The sequence below is a fragment of the Sphaeramia orbicularis genome, chromosome 19 (assembly GCF_902148855.1).
Source record: "Sphaeramia orbicularis chromosome 19, fSphaOr1.1, whole genome shotgun sequence".
Taxonomy (NCBI): domain Eukaryota; kingdom Metazoa; phylum Chordata; class Actinopteri; order Kurtiformes; family Apogonidae; genus Sphaeramia; species Sphaeramia orbicularis.
The window spans coordinates 16,135,003-16,151,626 of NC_043975.1; the positions used below are offsets into that span (position 1 = coordinate 16,135,003).

At 35.3% G+C, this 16,624-nt stretch overlaps 1 protein-coding gene across 1 annotated transcript in view; it reads right to left on the reverse strand.

Annotated features, from left to right (window-relative positions):
• The window catches only part of dnah9 (dynein, axonemal, heavy chain 9), a 344,949-nt gene that overhangs the window by 224,325 nt on the left and 104,000 nt on the right, over positions 1 to 16,624 (reverse strand). Inside the window, exons 35-36 of the mRNA XM_030122326.1 lie at positions 4,127 to 4,284; positions 1,894 to 2,032 (exon numbers count right to left, since the gene is read on the reverse strand). Coding sequence (XP_029978186.1) covers positions 1,894 to 2,032; positions 4,127 to 4,284 — 297 coding nt within the window. The remainder of the gene's footprint in view (positions 1 to 1,893; positions 2,033 to 4,126; positions 4,285 to 16,624) is intronic.

The window sequence follows — 16,624 nt, forward strand, 5'->3', positions numbered from 1 at the left end:
ACATTTGACCTGAGATTTTTGACTCACTGTCCTCACTGTAACTGTTGCTGTCACTAGTTGCTTTTCCATTGGATATCTGCGCAAAACTTTACCGACATTTACTAAATGTTGAAAAAACAGAAGTACGTAATGTCAGTTTTTCCATTAAATCACAAATGCGATGATTTGTTTATTTATTATTGTGAGATGACATGAGAAGTCATTCCATAAACATGGCGACAAACGTAAATATGGTGTTGATTTACAGATATAGTCATTATTATTATTATTGTTATTATTATTATATATTACCCCTCTATCACATACAAAATTAAAAAATGATTGGGTTTCCTGGTGTGTCCACACATACTGTGATATGTTTCTTCTTCTTCTTCGCTTGTTGTAACGTACGTCAACATCCAGTTTTTTAATTCACCTGACTCTAGTTGCGAAAAAAGGTCTTTCCATTGCAGTTTTGATATACCATTTGCGCTACGCCCAAAAAACCACCTCTTGCCAGCGCAAAAACTTCTAATTGAAAACTGAGATTTTTGGCCAAATTGTCATTTTTCCATTAGGTAAATTTTTATGCGCAAGTTATACTTGCACAATTTGAGGGTCAATGGAAAAGCAACTACTGTCTTGTAATGTACGCAGAAATTACAAAAAATAGTCACTTGCCCAATAAAGGCTTAACTTTGATTTTCTACATAATAAAAAAAAAGAAAATTTTCACAAAAGTAATAAAGTCTTATTATGTCCTCCAATGAGACACTAAGGTTGAAATTTTGAATTTCAGAGTATTTCTATGAGTGGGTTAAAATAAGTTATTGAAACAGTATATTTGACTAACCTGATCATTCCATTTTTATTGGTTCTCTTGTCTGACATTCACTATAATAATTGGATCAGCAAGTGCCTAAAAACATTTATGAATGTTCTGCGAGATGATGTGAAACGTGACTTATTTTTTCTTTCCTTTAAGTTAAAAAAAAAAAAAAAAAAAAAAAAAAGTAGCCCAGTATTCGTTTTGCTCCAGTAGCATTACACCTATGGATAAGAGTGAAGATTTGTCTGCCACACCGAGATGTATTTCCCTCAGGTGCATTAAATGTTCTGTTTCACTGTTCTGTTACATTATTCTTTAACCCAGTCACTGGCAGGCATATTGCGACCATGCAGCAGAACTTATGCAATATTAAATCTACAATTATGAACCAGTTGTTCAACTCAAAGAAGTAGTTTTCTGAAAGTGTACTTTTCATTGATTTGCACTTTCAGCCCTTGTGAATATAGCTTAGAGAAGCAGTCTGTTCATTATCATTTGATTTCATTACCGCTAAGTTGCTAATGTTGAAAAATTTGCAATGAAACTCTGGCAAACAACTAAGGGGATGCTAGAAAAGTGTAACCGAGGTGATATTTAAAATGTCTGAAGACCTAAAGCTTCCATAAAACAGCCATAAAAAGGAAGTAGTGTGCTATGACACTTAAATGGGCCTGTGGTCATGGGAAATTCATCCATAACTGAGGGGTCATAAAACCGCTTACCTAAGTCGCTGAGCTCCACTGTAAGTATTAGTCAGCACTGTGCATGATTTTATTGCTTTTTAAATAATTCAAATAATGTCATGACATGTGAGAGAAAAAAAAAAGTCCAAAAGGATTAGAGAAATTTTTCAGTGGAATAACATCTCAGCTCCCTGCAGCCTGTACTTCATATGCATGTAACACTTCACTTAGACTGGTAAGTTAGAGTCGACACTTGTGTGGTGCCTCTGAGTCATTCTTTCATCAAAAAGCCTCAAATAGAAAAAGAACATTGTGTCAGTTGCTCAGCTTTAAAACAGAAATTGAACTGTCTTTTTTTTTCAACTGTATGTGATGTGAAATATCGAACAAAGGAGGCCGTACCTGTTTGGACAACAGCTCTTTGCACAGAGTGTAGAGGGTGATAAACTTCCTAGCGAGCACCCGAGCTGTAAGGAAGCCTTCGGCCACCAGCATGATCTCACAGATCAGCTCGAAGTCTGGCACCACCATGGCACAGGGTCTGTAAGAAAAGGTCAAAATCGTTCAGGAAGTCACGTAAACACATCAAACAAGATTATTTCTCCAAACACAGTAAATGTTTTCTGTATACACTACTGCGAAGGATTGTCTCTGTGGAGAAAGTTTTCAGTTACTCATGTGGCTATAAAAACAACAAATGTAATAGAAAAAAAAAAGAACTCAAATTAAATCAAAGAAAGTGACAAAGTGATAAAAACTAGAACTACTGTTGTTATTTCCACCACTGGACACAGCTCTAAATTAAAAAAATGGAGTTTGATGATGAAACGGCAGCGATTCTTCTACACGAGTGAGTTTGATTATGAGGCTTATGAAGGCAAGGGAAAGCAAGTTTATTTGTATAGCACATTTCAGCAACAAGGCAATTCAAGGTGCTTCACACAGGACATTGAAATACGACAGGGAAAAAGAAACGCATTTGAAACATTATGAAATAAACATGTAAAAGGTGATTAAAAACAGCAAGTAAGAAAACAACACGTAAAATCCAAGAATATAAAAACACATACATATTAAAGTAAGAGTTGCAGTGCAGAGTTTCTAAAGAGAATATACAATTTAAAAAGTAAAAAGCCTTTTAGTCAAAGGCAGCAGTGAACAGGTGAGTCTTTAACCTTAACTTAAAAGAACTCAGACTCTCAGCAGACCTGATATTTTCTGGTAGTTTGTTCCAGATATACGGAGCATAGAAACTGAACGCTGATTCTCCATGTTTAGTTCTGACTTTTGGAACACAGAGCAGACCTGCACTAGACCACCTGAGTGGTCTGGATGGTTCATACTGGACTAGAAGGCCTCTGATGTATTTTGGGCCTAAACCATTCAGTGCTTTATATGCTAGCAAGAGAATTTTAAAGTCTATTCTCTGAGAGACAGGGAGCCAGTGTAGAGACCTCTGAACTGGACTGATGCGGTCCACTCTCTTGGTCTTAGTGAGGACTCGAGCAGCAGCATTCTGGATCAGCTGAAGGTAGTAAAGGTATAAAGTTATGAGATGTTATTATCTCTGCTAAGTTGACAATTTTAGAACGACTGTTCAGATCAGACTATACCAGTTCTGACCTTGTTTGGATCTTTAGTGCAGCTATTGTCAACACAAATAGTACAGAAAATGGGGATGATTTGTGGTTTGACTGTGGTTGTTTTCTGTGTAAAAACAGAGCTAAGCTAACAGAGCGATAATGTAAACTATCAGCTGATCAAGTACATAAAGATTATAAAACACAGTGTTATTTTAGCTCTCAGAGAGTTAATCCTATCTCAAACTGAGCATGAGTTCCTGAGTTTTCCTGAGAGTCCTGAACATTCAATAAGCACTAAAGATAATGGACAATCTGAATAGTTTTAAATAATTATTAGTTTTTAATTAAATGAACAAACAATAACATTTTTTATCCGTTTTCAAAAATTTGTCAACTTTTTTTAACCTTAAAAATTATTTTTTTTATTGTCACGTTACTGTAGTTCAAGGGTTCCCAAAGTGGGGTACATGTACCCCCAGGGGTACTTGGAAGAAGCCCAGGGAGTTCTTGAAATTATTTTGGAAGAGTACATTAAATATGTCATGATGTACCAAATACAAAACAATGTGAATTAATGCTGAAATATAAAACACAACAAATACATTCAAATAATAGTTTTTATTGTCAATCACCTTGTTCAAGCTTTGGTAACATTTTAAGATCATTTCTATTTTATATTATTCAAAATGAGTTGATTTGAGTAGGTAAGTAATTATTTTTTGGTGATGAAAGGTCATTATTAATTAATGACCAATTTATTTATTTTTCTTATCAATGAAAGAGGGCACTTTTCAGTTAATATTTTACACACAAAATTTACTTTAAAAAATGTCTTTTTTTTATATATTACAATTAAATATATGTTGTTTGTTTACAAAGTTTTGAAAATATAAACAGACACCTTTAGCACAGGAACAAATTTTTTTCAATCAAAAATGCTGAAGCTAGAGTTGGGGGTACTTGGCTAAAAAAAAAGTATATTTCACTCCACTGTCAAAAGTTTGAGAAGCACTGCTGTAGTTCAATCATATCTACAAGTCATTTGGACTCACCTGAACAGAGCCTTGAGGTTCTCGGGCAGTTCAGTCCTACCAGCGTAGCCTGGATTCATGGTGATGAAGATGCCTACGGAGGGGCATAGATTTACCTCTTCCCCCATGAAGTTAAACCTCTTCTTCTTATTTCGAATGGCATCCTGGATGCTTTTGACCTACATATGCGAAGAATGAAAACAAGACAAAAACAAATAAAGATACAGAAAACATACTGTCGGTGGAAGTTTGGGCTTCCAGTAAACAACCCAGCCCCTCTTAGGTCTTCATGTACCATTTTAGTCTTTAGTGTAGTCGGGGCTGTCATCCACCTTTAAACCTGGACAGATGCATCTCTTTCTTTTTCGTCGACTCATCCCTGAAACGCTTCAAATTCTACACATACAGTTGCAGAAAAAATTATTAGACCACCCTTGTTTTCTTCAGTTTCTTGTTCATTTTAATGCCTGGTACAACTAAAGGTACGTTTATTTGGACAAATATAATGATATCCACAAAAATAGCTGATAAGAGTTTGGTTTAGTTTAGTTTTTTTTATTTATTTATTTATTTATTTATAAGAGTTAACTTCAGAGCTGGTATCTATCCATTTTCCATGGTTTTCTTGATAATAACCAAAATCACTTCAGTTCTTACATCAATATCTATGACTTTGTACTGCCAAAAACAGTGCTTTTTAGCATTCCATGTTTTCTTTTCTGTCTGTTTTAGTCACATGACACACATAGGAGTTAGTACTTGATTGCATAATCATTGTTTTGATGACTTTCGATGGTCTAATATTTTTTTTCCACAACTGTATATAACTGCCTAGGATATCTGAGCAAACTAGTAAAATAGAAAGCAAGAAATAAACAAAAAAAAGTAAAGAAGGCAGTAAGGCTGGATCGCACCAACGAGGATTCATTTTTAAATTTAATCCATGTAAATAAACTGAAACTGAGTATAAACTGAAAATTAACCAAGATTATATTTAAACCTCAAGGTTAGAGTCATGTGATTTTGTCTATTAACACTGAACATAGACTTGATGACATTTAGCCTTTGAAATCTCGGCCTTTTCCACATGGACTGAAAAGTTTTTGTCCTGTCAACTGAACCATCATAAACAGATCCATTCATTGACAGCTTCCTACTGACTACGCCACTGATTTTATTTTAGTTTACATCACTAAAATTAGATTTACTAAACAAAGATTAGTCTTTAAATGCGGATCTGAATTATTGGGTTGGATTTATGTTTGCAAAACTGCATTGAACTAGTCTGAGGTTAAGTTCATGTTTGTCAAATTCTTTTAGTTCAGGGGCCAATTCACCCCAATATGATCTCCAGTGGGCTGGACCAGTAAAATAAGAACAGTGAAAAAAGAAAAATTACATTATGATAATGTATACATGTACAATGTTTCCTTAAAATCTGAAAAACATGAACAACTTGAAATGTCTGAAGAAAAACAAGTGCAATTTGAACAATATTCTGCCTTGTTTTATCAATTTATATTTTAAACATGTGCGTTACAACTTACATGACAATTACAAATACACCAAACATTTAGTAACAGGCAGAATGTTGCTAAAATTGCATTTATTTCACTTAAGACATTTCAGGATGTTCATATTCAGGTTATTCACATTTTTTGTAAAAGGATAGTTTGTTAATATAAACATTTTCAAGTAATTTTACTTTTTTACACTAAAACAAAGATAAAATCTGCAGTGGTCATTATTTATAAGTTATTGTGATACTATTTTACTATTCTGACCCAACTGACATCTTATTGGTCTGTATGTGGAACTTCAATTAAAATGATTTTTACACCATTGATTGTTATTATCTTCAGTGTAATTTTTGCATTTCACAAATTCATCCTACGGGCCGGATTGGACCCTTAGGCGGGCCAGATTTGGCCCCCGGCCTGCATGTTTGACACCTGTTGTCTAAGGGATCTTTGAAGTATTACCACTTTCTTTTTATTGTATTGTATTTTATTTTATTTCTTATCTATTCAATGATTTAACTGATGCATTTAAGAAAACTAACAGTGGAAAAGACTGTCAGACAAAATCAATACAAAACATCCCAAAAAATATAAACAATGCAGCAAAATTACAGGAAAAGCACCCGGATCTGTGCGTATAAAAATAAAAACTTTATTGGCATACTGCCCTTTTCCAACTACAATAATGATACAGACACCTCACCTACTTATATATGTATGAACAGACATACACGCACACATGGACACACATCTGCACGCACACGCACACACATACACACACACACACACACACATTCTTCCTTTTGATATTTTTATTTGTTTTCTTTCCCCTGAATACCATTTGTTATGTACAATGCTTAACAATGATGCTCATATTTTTTTCTTTTTTGTGCTCCTCGATTTACAATTTTAGAAGCAAACTGTTTCTTTTGACATTGTGACACCTGCTGATAGCTTTGTATTTGTTAGAAAGATTGGTCTTTGGAGAAGATCTAGATTGAAAATGTATCTGAAACTGTAATGGAAATACAACGATGTATGGGTTGAATAAAATCAAAAAGAAAAAAAAAAATTAAATAAACAATAAGTAAAAAATAAATAAATAATTTATGACTGACATGGATAATGACAATGTGTTTTTGGCTTCACAGTGTCTTCGTCAGTGCAAAAACAATAAAAGAAATGTGGTCAATTTAATGTGTGACACTGGTCATGTGACCTAAAAAAACAGGTCAGAAAAACTGGCCCAAAATACGACAAGAAAGGCAGACTTTTCCCTCACTGTCGTTCTCTATTGTTTAGATTTTTTGGAACATTTATTACTGATTTTTGTAAATGACCTTTTTGTCCTTGTTCTTATTTAATCCAGCCCTGTCCGTCCTGATTCTTTTAATACACATCTACACCATTACTTTGTGCACTTATTTTTGTTTTGGACCCACCATTGCCCCCAAAACCAAAGTTTCTTCTTTGACAGTTAAGTCTTTTACGTTTAAGAAAGTGAGAGGAAGGGATGTGGATATAAGTAGGTACTGTTGCATCAGTATTCTCCAAAAAACAACATGTCGATATGAGACTATTCTACAGAAGACAACCCTGAACATTTTGCGTCATCAAAACTTCATCCTAAATACAACTTCATACCAGTGGGTTCATAAGTCGTGAGTAACTACAGAACTTAATCTTTTCTGCTTTTCAGTGCTATTGGGTTCAATGACATTTCTACCACTGTCTTCAAGCTTCACTCTGCTCACAGCAGTTCAAGATAAGGTTAGGAAAAGATAGATAATTAGACAAACTCCAACTCCTACATGAAAGTAGAGCAGCTCCACCACCCATTGTACGACTTCAGTACTGTCCCACACCAGGTCCAAACTGAACAACCTACATTTTACATCAAAATAAAGTTTCTGAGCCGGATGTGAAAATGGATGATTTCACGAAGGTTTTTTCTTTTAAAGTATTTACTTGATCACATTTTAAAGCGAAATGTAAGTTTTGATGAAATACAATGAAATTTAATCAAAGACTGGAGTGAAAACCAGCACAGGTTTAAAGAGAGGAAGAAATGTAAAGTGATATTAACCCTTTCATGCATACTGGTCACTACAGTGGACAGTTATTCTCCAGCTCTTCTCTTATATATTCATGGGTTTTGTTGTTTTAGTTCCATATCAGCCGACATAGTGGACGCTTATGCATCATCCCATAATACATTGTAATTCATACAATTACTGTAACTTTGCAGATCAGGTTGATAAACCTGATCTGCAGTAACATGTGTTAAATCAGTTGCTAATTGTTATTAGACTGTAATCAACCGTTTTCTTAATCAAAAAGGTTTTTTTTTTGCATATGGTCTGCATGAAGTTAGTAATAACTAGTATTAGAGTATGTTAAAATGTGAGAAAACATCAGATTAGCAGCATTAAAAATGTTTTTATTTTATAGTTTTCACGCAGTTTATTACTTTCTGATGATGGGTTTTAAATACATGTTTTTTTGCTTCAAAAATTGGTGTCCAGCTGAGTGGACATTTTTGTAATTCCATTAAAAATAGGTTCATAATAAACTTTCCGTCGCATTGTTTTTTTCATGCCTAAAGAGGAATAAAAACACTCAGGAAAAAAACTCAACTAAGGTTCTCATAATTCATGCATGAAAGGGTTAAAGAGTAAAACGTGTTTCTGAATTGTAAACAGAAGTACACTATATGGACAAAAGTATTGGGACATATTGAATTCAGGTGTTTCTTTTCTAACAGGGGTCTGGGCTACAAACAATAATGACAAATGTCAGAATATAGTTTTAGATTATGATAAATGCATTGGTTGGTTTTGTTTAAGGAGGTCATATTTCGCTAAACCCACTTTTATTAGTCTTTGGTACATTTATTTGTGTATTTAGGGACCTAATAGTTCCAGAAGTTTGAATTTGAACCCTCCTGGTGCTGCAAAGCTATATTTATATTCGATTTCTCCAACTTGTTTCAATTCCTTCTTAATTTGTTGCGTTTTATAACTAGTTACGTCACAACATTTGCACATATAAGGTCAAGACTTCTGACGAATATGTCTCTGCGTACGCCATAATTGTTTGTCAGCAGCAGTGGTTGTAGTCCATACTGAAAATATGTCCAAACTTCGAGCCGATTACCTAAAATGTTCAGTTGTTGATTGAACGGGACAGAGCAGCACAGTCAACAACATGGAGGGGGCGGGGCATGAAGTGGCGCATTTGCAATTAAAGGGCCAGTGCTAAAAACTGCCTTTCTGGTGTCATTACTCAGAAATAGGGTTGAAGATGGACCTGTGGAGTTGAATTAATGAAGAATTCAGACGCAAACATAGCATTTACAGTTTATGTAGACCATAGGGAAATGTTTTAAAATGCATAATTCCATTTAAAAAAGCAAAATATCACTCCTTTAAATTATCTTTGCTTCCAAAATGCCTCAGAGATGGTTTTCACTTAATTTCTCTCCACATTATTTTTTTTATATGCATGACTATGATTTTAAATGTTCTACCTCTAAATTTCTAAAACAATTTTCCTGCTCTTACTATAAATAATATATTTCTACCACAACTTACCGTCTACTTAGGAGGAAAAATCTTCCATTAAACTTTAAGGAAATATCCATGTTCATAAACTATGACAAAAATATTGGGACACATCATGTCTTGTAAGATGTCGTGTTCATGCAGATTTGAGGTAGCATATATTCTTAGTGTATAGGGTTAGGGTTAGGTTATTAATTATGCCATGATTAATAAAGGCATTTTAAAATGATAAGAGACTGCCTTGTTTTTTGTATTTTTAGTGTGTTCTTGGCTGGATAATTACTGGTAACAATAGAAAAATAGACAAATATAATGATATTGTAATACTAATACTACTACGACTACTACTACTACTATTACTATTACTACTACTACTACTAATAATAATAATAATTGCGTACTGCACACTGTTGAAACACTTAGTCTAGTAGATGTTTCACTGCTACACTACAAACAAAAAGTTAAGGATATTTTTTTTTTGTCATTTTTGCCATTTGTAAATAAAACTATGTCTGGTCTTTAAAAAATATGTTTCAATTCAATTCACGCACAAAAAAATAAAAAGCGCTGTGGAAGAATCCCAGCTGAAAAAAATAGCCCAAAAATTAAAAATATTCTTAACTTTTTGTTTGTAGTGTACTTTGGGTCTTTTCTGTGTGTTAAGCAACAGAAAAGTAGAGATTTCCTTAATTCTGTGCCAATATCTTACATTTACTTTTGGACTAATGTTACACCTAGCATACAGTACTTTGGGTGCTTCGTTGTTGATATAAGCTTAAAAATGTCCAAAGTACACTTGGACACACTAGTTACTGTGAACAAAGACTCTGACACGGCCTGATCACAATCAAGGTGTACAAGTATATTTGCATCAGTTATTAATCAGTATTGCAAAAAGTTACCCCCAAAACCATTCCCAAAACGTTTCTTTGGCCATCTTATTACTAGATCTTGTAATCCTCCAAATTTGAAGAAAATGGGATAAAAACTGATAAAATGGCGACCCAATGAGCGTGAAAACATGTGCACAATTTTATTGTTATAAGAGAGCAAAATTATTGTACATAATGTTTTGTACCACAATAAATAATTACGACTCAACTCCTGTGTCTTTTTATTACAAAATACACACATCACATTGTTTTTTATTTATTGATTATTTTTGTTGAACAGCTGTTTGATTATCAATTCTTATTTTCAGTATTAAGACAATCAATCATTTTGTTCTGAAAACCCTTCTTTTACAGCCCTTTAATTGTAATAATAGAATAGGAACCTGTTATTTAAGTATTATTATGACTAAATATGCACAACTAGACAGATGTTGGTATGCTCCCTGGCTGCAGAAAATTTGGTAACAATGTGGCAAACAGATGTTTACGTCGAACCGCATGTTTTCAATGGCGCGTTGTTCACCAAAATTCATGTAGTGTCCGTACACCAATATATTTCCATCCATAATATGGCGTATATGCCTTATAGATATATTGTTCTAATTTGTTCACAAATGTTTATTTCCTCCTGTACCAGGAAGACTTAGTTACAGATCTAACAGAGATGTGACCATGTGGTAAGCCAGATTTCCATTCCAGTCTTGTAGAGTCCGTACACCAAGTAGTGTCCGTACACCATATCAAAATATGTGGGTCTATTTTTATTGTTTCTGTCAATATATGAAATTTTTCAGCACGCATGCTTTGGACACGACATCTATGCAATAAACAATGCATGATTATCCTGAGTGCTGAAACATTTCTATATCTTTGTAGGCATTAAATATGGAGGCTATTAGGCTGTAATGTCTGTACACTGAATAATTTCTGATTTGACAGGGGTACAAGCCTGCAAAATTTTTAGTAGACACCATAATACAAAAATATTTTGGACTTCAAAAGAGAAATATCAGACAAATAAAATGGCCTGTCTGATGTTTTTGATAGAGCATTATTATTTTTTACCTATCTGTGCACCCTTTCTGGTACCCTTGATTGTGATCAGGCCGACAGCATGTTCCTAACTAGTGCAATACTCAAAGTTTGGGATCACTCATTAGCATATCATTAATAACACTAAGCACATACCAGAGTCAATTTGTAACAGCTTGTCAGACTGTTATGCAGCATGCAGTTTTCTTTTTTTCAGGGACACAATTTCATCAATAATATGAGGATGCTATCAGCCAGGGTTTACTGGATGGATGAACTGCCAAGGCTCCGCTTGTCTACATCATGATTGAATGAGATATCAGAAATGAACTTTTTATGTTTGCGTCTGAGTGTGTGTCTTGGCCTAAACTCTAAATCTCAGCCTGGAAGAGGCTTTATGAATTTAACATGCGTGTGGTAAAAAAGCGTAGCGAGTCGACAGCTGGAAAGAGGAGGGACGTCTCTTCATGGATGAGTACTCGGCTACAGATCACTCAGTCATACTAACACAACAGGGGTGGAGGGGGGGCAGGGGGGAAGCAAAAAAACAAACAGTACAGCTGCACTAAAAAAGAAAAAAAAAGTTTTCATAGAGTACATCAGCGAGGCTTGTTTTTTATGTGGAGTGACAGTGGCCCACCACTGCTATCCTACAGGGATCCGAGGAGAACACCAAAAATATATAGCAAAAAAACAGACAGCGCTCTGAATGGATGATCCAGCCGGGTCCAGTTGGATTCTTTTCTGCCTCTTTGACTGAGCTAGCGGAGTGTAGCATCAATATATTCACAGTCCGGGCCTGTGTTGGCTCTAACGGAGGCAGAACTTAACCAATTTATCTCCATGTTGTTACATCTGGTCGCCTTCTGTTTTGTTCCTGTGAGACTAAGAAAAAAAGGGTTTTCACTCCCATTATAAGACTACACCGATTTGTTTGAGAGTGGGCCAAAATGTTATCACAAGAATTATCTGTAATCACCACGATAAATGTCAAATCATAATTTTTTGGTCCTGAGAAAAAGTTGGGAAAAAAAAAAACAAAAAAACAGACGATAATTTGATAAGTGTTATCAAGTTGTGACCATTAACCATACCACAAACAGCAGCACATTTGTCAAATCTAAAAGGAACTCTCACAAACAAATCATAATAAATGATCATAATGACTTTCATAATGTGCAGTAAAAATAATTAAAACGATAAATCACTCAAACATTTTGAAATCATTTTAACCCATAAGGACCCAGTGTGACTTTCGTAGCAGTTCACAATTGAATTTTTCTCTCTATTTAACCCAGTGGTTTCCAACCTTTTCTGGCTCGTGACCCCATTTCAACATCACAAATTTCTGGCGACTCCAGACATTCAAAACTGAGACTCTTCTTTTTGATCAAATTAATTTATTTTGATCATGTAATACTTTTCTATACTATGTTGCAAATAAATGTTAATTTTAGATGACATTTAGTCTACATAATGTATATTATTGTGGACGGAGGCAGAAAAGCCAGGTGTAGATTACTGCACAAAGTGAGAATTTTATTTTCCTTGGTCAGGATATGTACAGTCAGACCAGCTTGTATTTACAAGGCTGACAATTAATACTGAACAAACAAGAATTCAAACTATGAATTATGAAAGAGCTGCAGCATCTGAAACCGACCACAATGAACATTTGACAGATAAACAGTACCACAGTGCTTCAGTTTCAGACTCACAGTTTGTCGTGTCTTTTATGGATTGGGATTGTCTCTGCCAACTCACCACATATATTTTTATTAGTAAGTTTTTTTTTTTTTTTTTTTATTAATTACTAGAAATTTCAGGCAACCCCATTTGAATTCCAGACGGCCCCACATGGGGTCCTGACCCCAAGGTTGAAAAACACTGATTTAGCCTTTCCTAAGTGATTTATCATCATTTATTGTAATATTATCCTCTGAATTTAGCATTTTTTCCCAGTGAAAATCATCTGTTTCCTATATTTAATTGACTGATCACGAAGACGTTCATAAAAGTTCAGAGTAAAGTCAAAGGTTATTATATCAAAACAGAAAAAAACTGAAGAAAAGATGACTTCTTCAGTAAAATATAGCATTAACTGAACATAAACCAAGTGTTTCCATCCACTGTCATTGATCCACCTCCATGGGTTTTACTGGTGAATCAATGTTGTAGAAGATGACAGTGTTTCCAAGTTCACTACGGAGCCTCCGAACGTCCAATGAAATGACCATGAAAAGATGACAAACTGCATTTTACACCAATTATTGACATGTATTGATAGGATTAGTGGATCAACAGTTTAGATCAGTAGATACTTTTGGTCGACGGTGGATGTTTGGGTCTTTATGGGTTAACAGACTATATAAACAAGATAAAAGACATAAGAAATGATCATCAGTATTATCACAAAAGAAAATTTGTGTCTGTTTTATAATGGCCACTCCCACTGAGATTAAAAACTAATCTGAAAGTAGTGAATCAAAGTTTTATCGGCATCAACTGAAATTAAACGGCTTGATCAATAGAGATGCTTGCAGACCCAAATAAAAAAACCTACTCACACACTGTTGGCCCCTTTAAAAATGAGGAAACAAGTTAACTTTCAGCAGTATTCCCTTGAAGAATGTCACATTGTTTGCTGGCTAACTTTTTAGGGCTTAGCTGGTTTCTCTCCTCTGAGAAAATGAAACATTGGTGTTTCAGATGCATTTTTTACTGCCATGCCATTAACAGTGGGTTCAGTCCTCCTGTTCGGCTCCAGAACAGTTTCCCAACTGAACCGATATCTTGGGAAAAGGGGAAACTCAGTTGGATTTCTTAACTTCATTAGTTTGCTCGATCCTGTGTCAAAAACTCAGCCAAGTTAAACCTCTTTACATTTAAGTTTGAAGTTCAGACTGAATCACATTTTAAACTGGAATGAGGACTTTTGGTGGCATGGGATTAACCCTTTCATGCATGAATTATGACAACCTTATTCAAGATTTTTTTTTCTTCAGTGTTTTTATTCCTCTTTAGGCATAAAAAAAACAATGTAATTGAAATTTTTTTAATGAATCTATTTTTCATGGAGTTACAAAAATGTCCACTCATCTGGACACCACGCATTTAATTTTTGAAGCAAAGGAACACGCATTCACTGACTGAAACTATGAAATTAATTGTTTTAATGATGCTAATCTGATATTTTCACATTTTTAACAAACTATAATACTACTTACAGGGTGGGGAAGCAAAATTTACAATGAACATTTAGTTGTTTTTTCTCAGCAGGCACTACAGTTGTTTTGAAACCAAACATATACTGATGTCATAATCATACCTAACACTATTATCCATACCTTTTCAGAAACTTTTGCCCATATGAGTAATCAGGAAAGCAAATGTCAAAGAGTGTGTGATTTGCTGAATGCACTCGTCACACCAAAGGAGATTTCAAAAATAGTTGGAGTGTCCATAAAGACTGTTTATAATGGAAAGAAGAGAATGACTATGAGCAAAACTATTACCAGAAAGTCTGGAAGATACTATTAAAGAAGAATGGGAGAAGTTGTCACCCGAATATTTGAGGAACACTTGTCCAACTTTCAGGAAGCGTGTGAAGGCAGTTATTGAGAAAGAAGGAGGACACGTAGAATAAAAACATTTTCTATTATGTACATTTTCTTGTGGCAAATAAATTCTCATGACTTTCAATAAACTAATTGATCATACACTGTCTTTCAATTCCGGCCTCAAAATATTGTAAATTTTGCTTCCCCACCCTGTATTACTCACTCAGATAATATGCAACAAAAAAAACAACTTTTTGTTTTTAAAAAAAAGTGTGTTAATTACAGTCTAATAACAATTAGCAATTTATTTAAAGTGCAGGAGTCGCAAACACAATACGTCATCAAAACAACGCTTTGTTGCGGAATGAGAAGTGTTCCTTTTACATAGCGTTCAGGATCAAATATCTGTTCCTTTAATGTTGGTACTTTCGATGGAATGTAAAAAACTTTTACAGGAGACGGAAATTTGAAGCTATGATAGGGGAGATAGCAGGTTTTTATTCCCAACCAAAAAAGTCACTTAGCAGGTTTTATCAGGAAGCCGACGAAATGATTCATATGAAAAAAATTCCCGTTTAGGGTTTCAAAATAAAATTATGTCAAAAAAATATGGTCTCAAGTTTTCATTGACTGTGAGTGTATATTACAGTTTGGAAGTAACTTGCTCAACACCGATGATTTGACAAAGGTTTAAAAATGAATCCTCATAGGTGTCACCAGGTCTTTAACTGAGTTGGCGGTGTGAAGCTCCGATACATTCGCAGTCCAGGTTCGTGTCGGCTCTAATGAAGGCAGAACTTAACCAATTTATCTCCATGTTGTTACGTCTTGGCGCCTTCTGTTTGCCTCTGCTTTATTTATCGTGGAAATGGTCCCGACACCTGTGTGAGCAGACCTAAACCGGCAGCGGGGTATGTCGCCGAGTAATGGTAGCTGCTCCCACTTTAAGAGGATGGATTAGGTGTGTGCGCCATTGCCTGCTATGGTGAGAAATTGCTATGGGTTGTGCGCGTTGCTGAGCAGGCTGCCAGCTGTCACAGCAGGAGTTTGACGCTCCTCTGTTCTCAAGGTCTACTCCTCCACGTGTAAGCCACCGTGATTTATTATTCATTACGCCGCGTTACACCTATTCATTCTTCTGGCGCTTTAAAATTCTCTAAGTACTGTAGGCTGCCACAGCTTAACCGAGAGGCCTGCTTGACTTTCACTAAAGACAGAGGACGGAAGGGCAAGTCTGGAGATGAATAATGATCCATCGCTCTATCTCCATTATCATCACGATCGTAATTCAGAGTCCTTATCCAATGTATACATTTTGCAGTGGCAGTATTGGACAGGTATGAAGATATGTCTGGAGCAGCTAGCAGCACAGAGATACGAACAAACGAGTGGATCCGTTTGATCCGGGATAACAGAATGCACGATGGCAGAAAAGCTGAAACGGGCAAAAAAAATGGCTGATTTCTCCAAAGAGGACTGGAATCAGTGCATGGAGGATATGAAGCCTTTTAGAACTTGGAGGGTCCCTCAGTATGAAGTGGAAATGCAGAAGGAGAAGAGGCTGTCAGAAGAGTGATCCATTCAGTTCATCTACAAAACTCAAAGGAGTAAAAATAGTGACTACTGAGGGTCAGCCAGGGGTTAATCACGGAACTGAATTACACAATTAAATCAACACTAAATGATTTTTCAGCAAAAAAAAAATCACTCAGTGTCCCATTATCACCCTGTGAAGCTTCATATTAGTGAATTCTTACCTGCCCCTGTGAGAAAGCTAAAGTATTCGACTGGGTTTTCCCTCCCATTATAAGACTTAGACTCAGCATATAATGAGATACAGAATCAGAAAGTAGAACGACTGCCCCACAGTCGTATGACTCCACCAACCTGCCAAGTTAGTTACATCCTGGGCTCATGGGTAGAATATCCAGACTAGATAGCAGGAGATTTA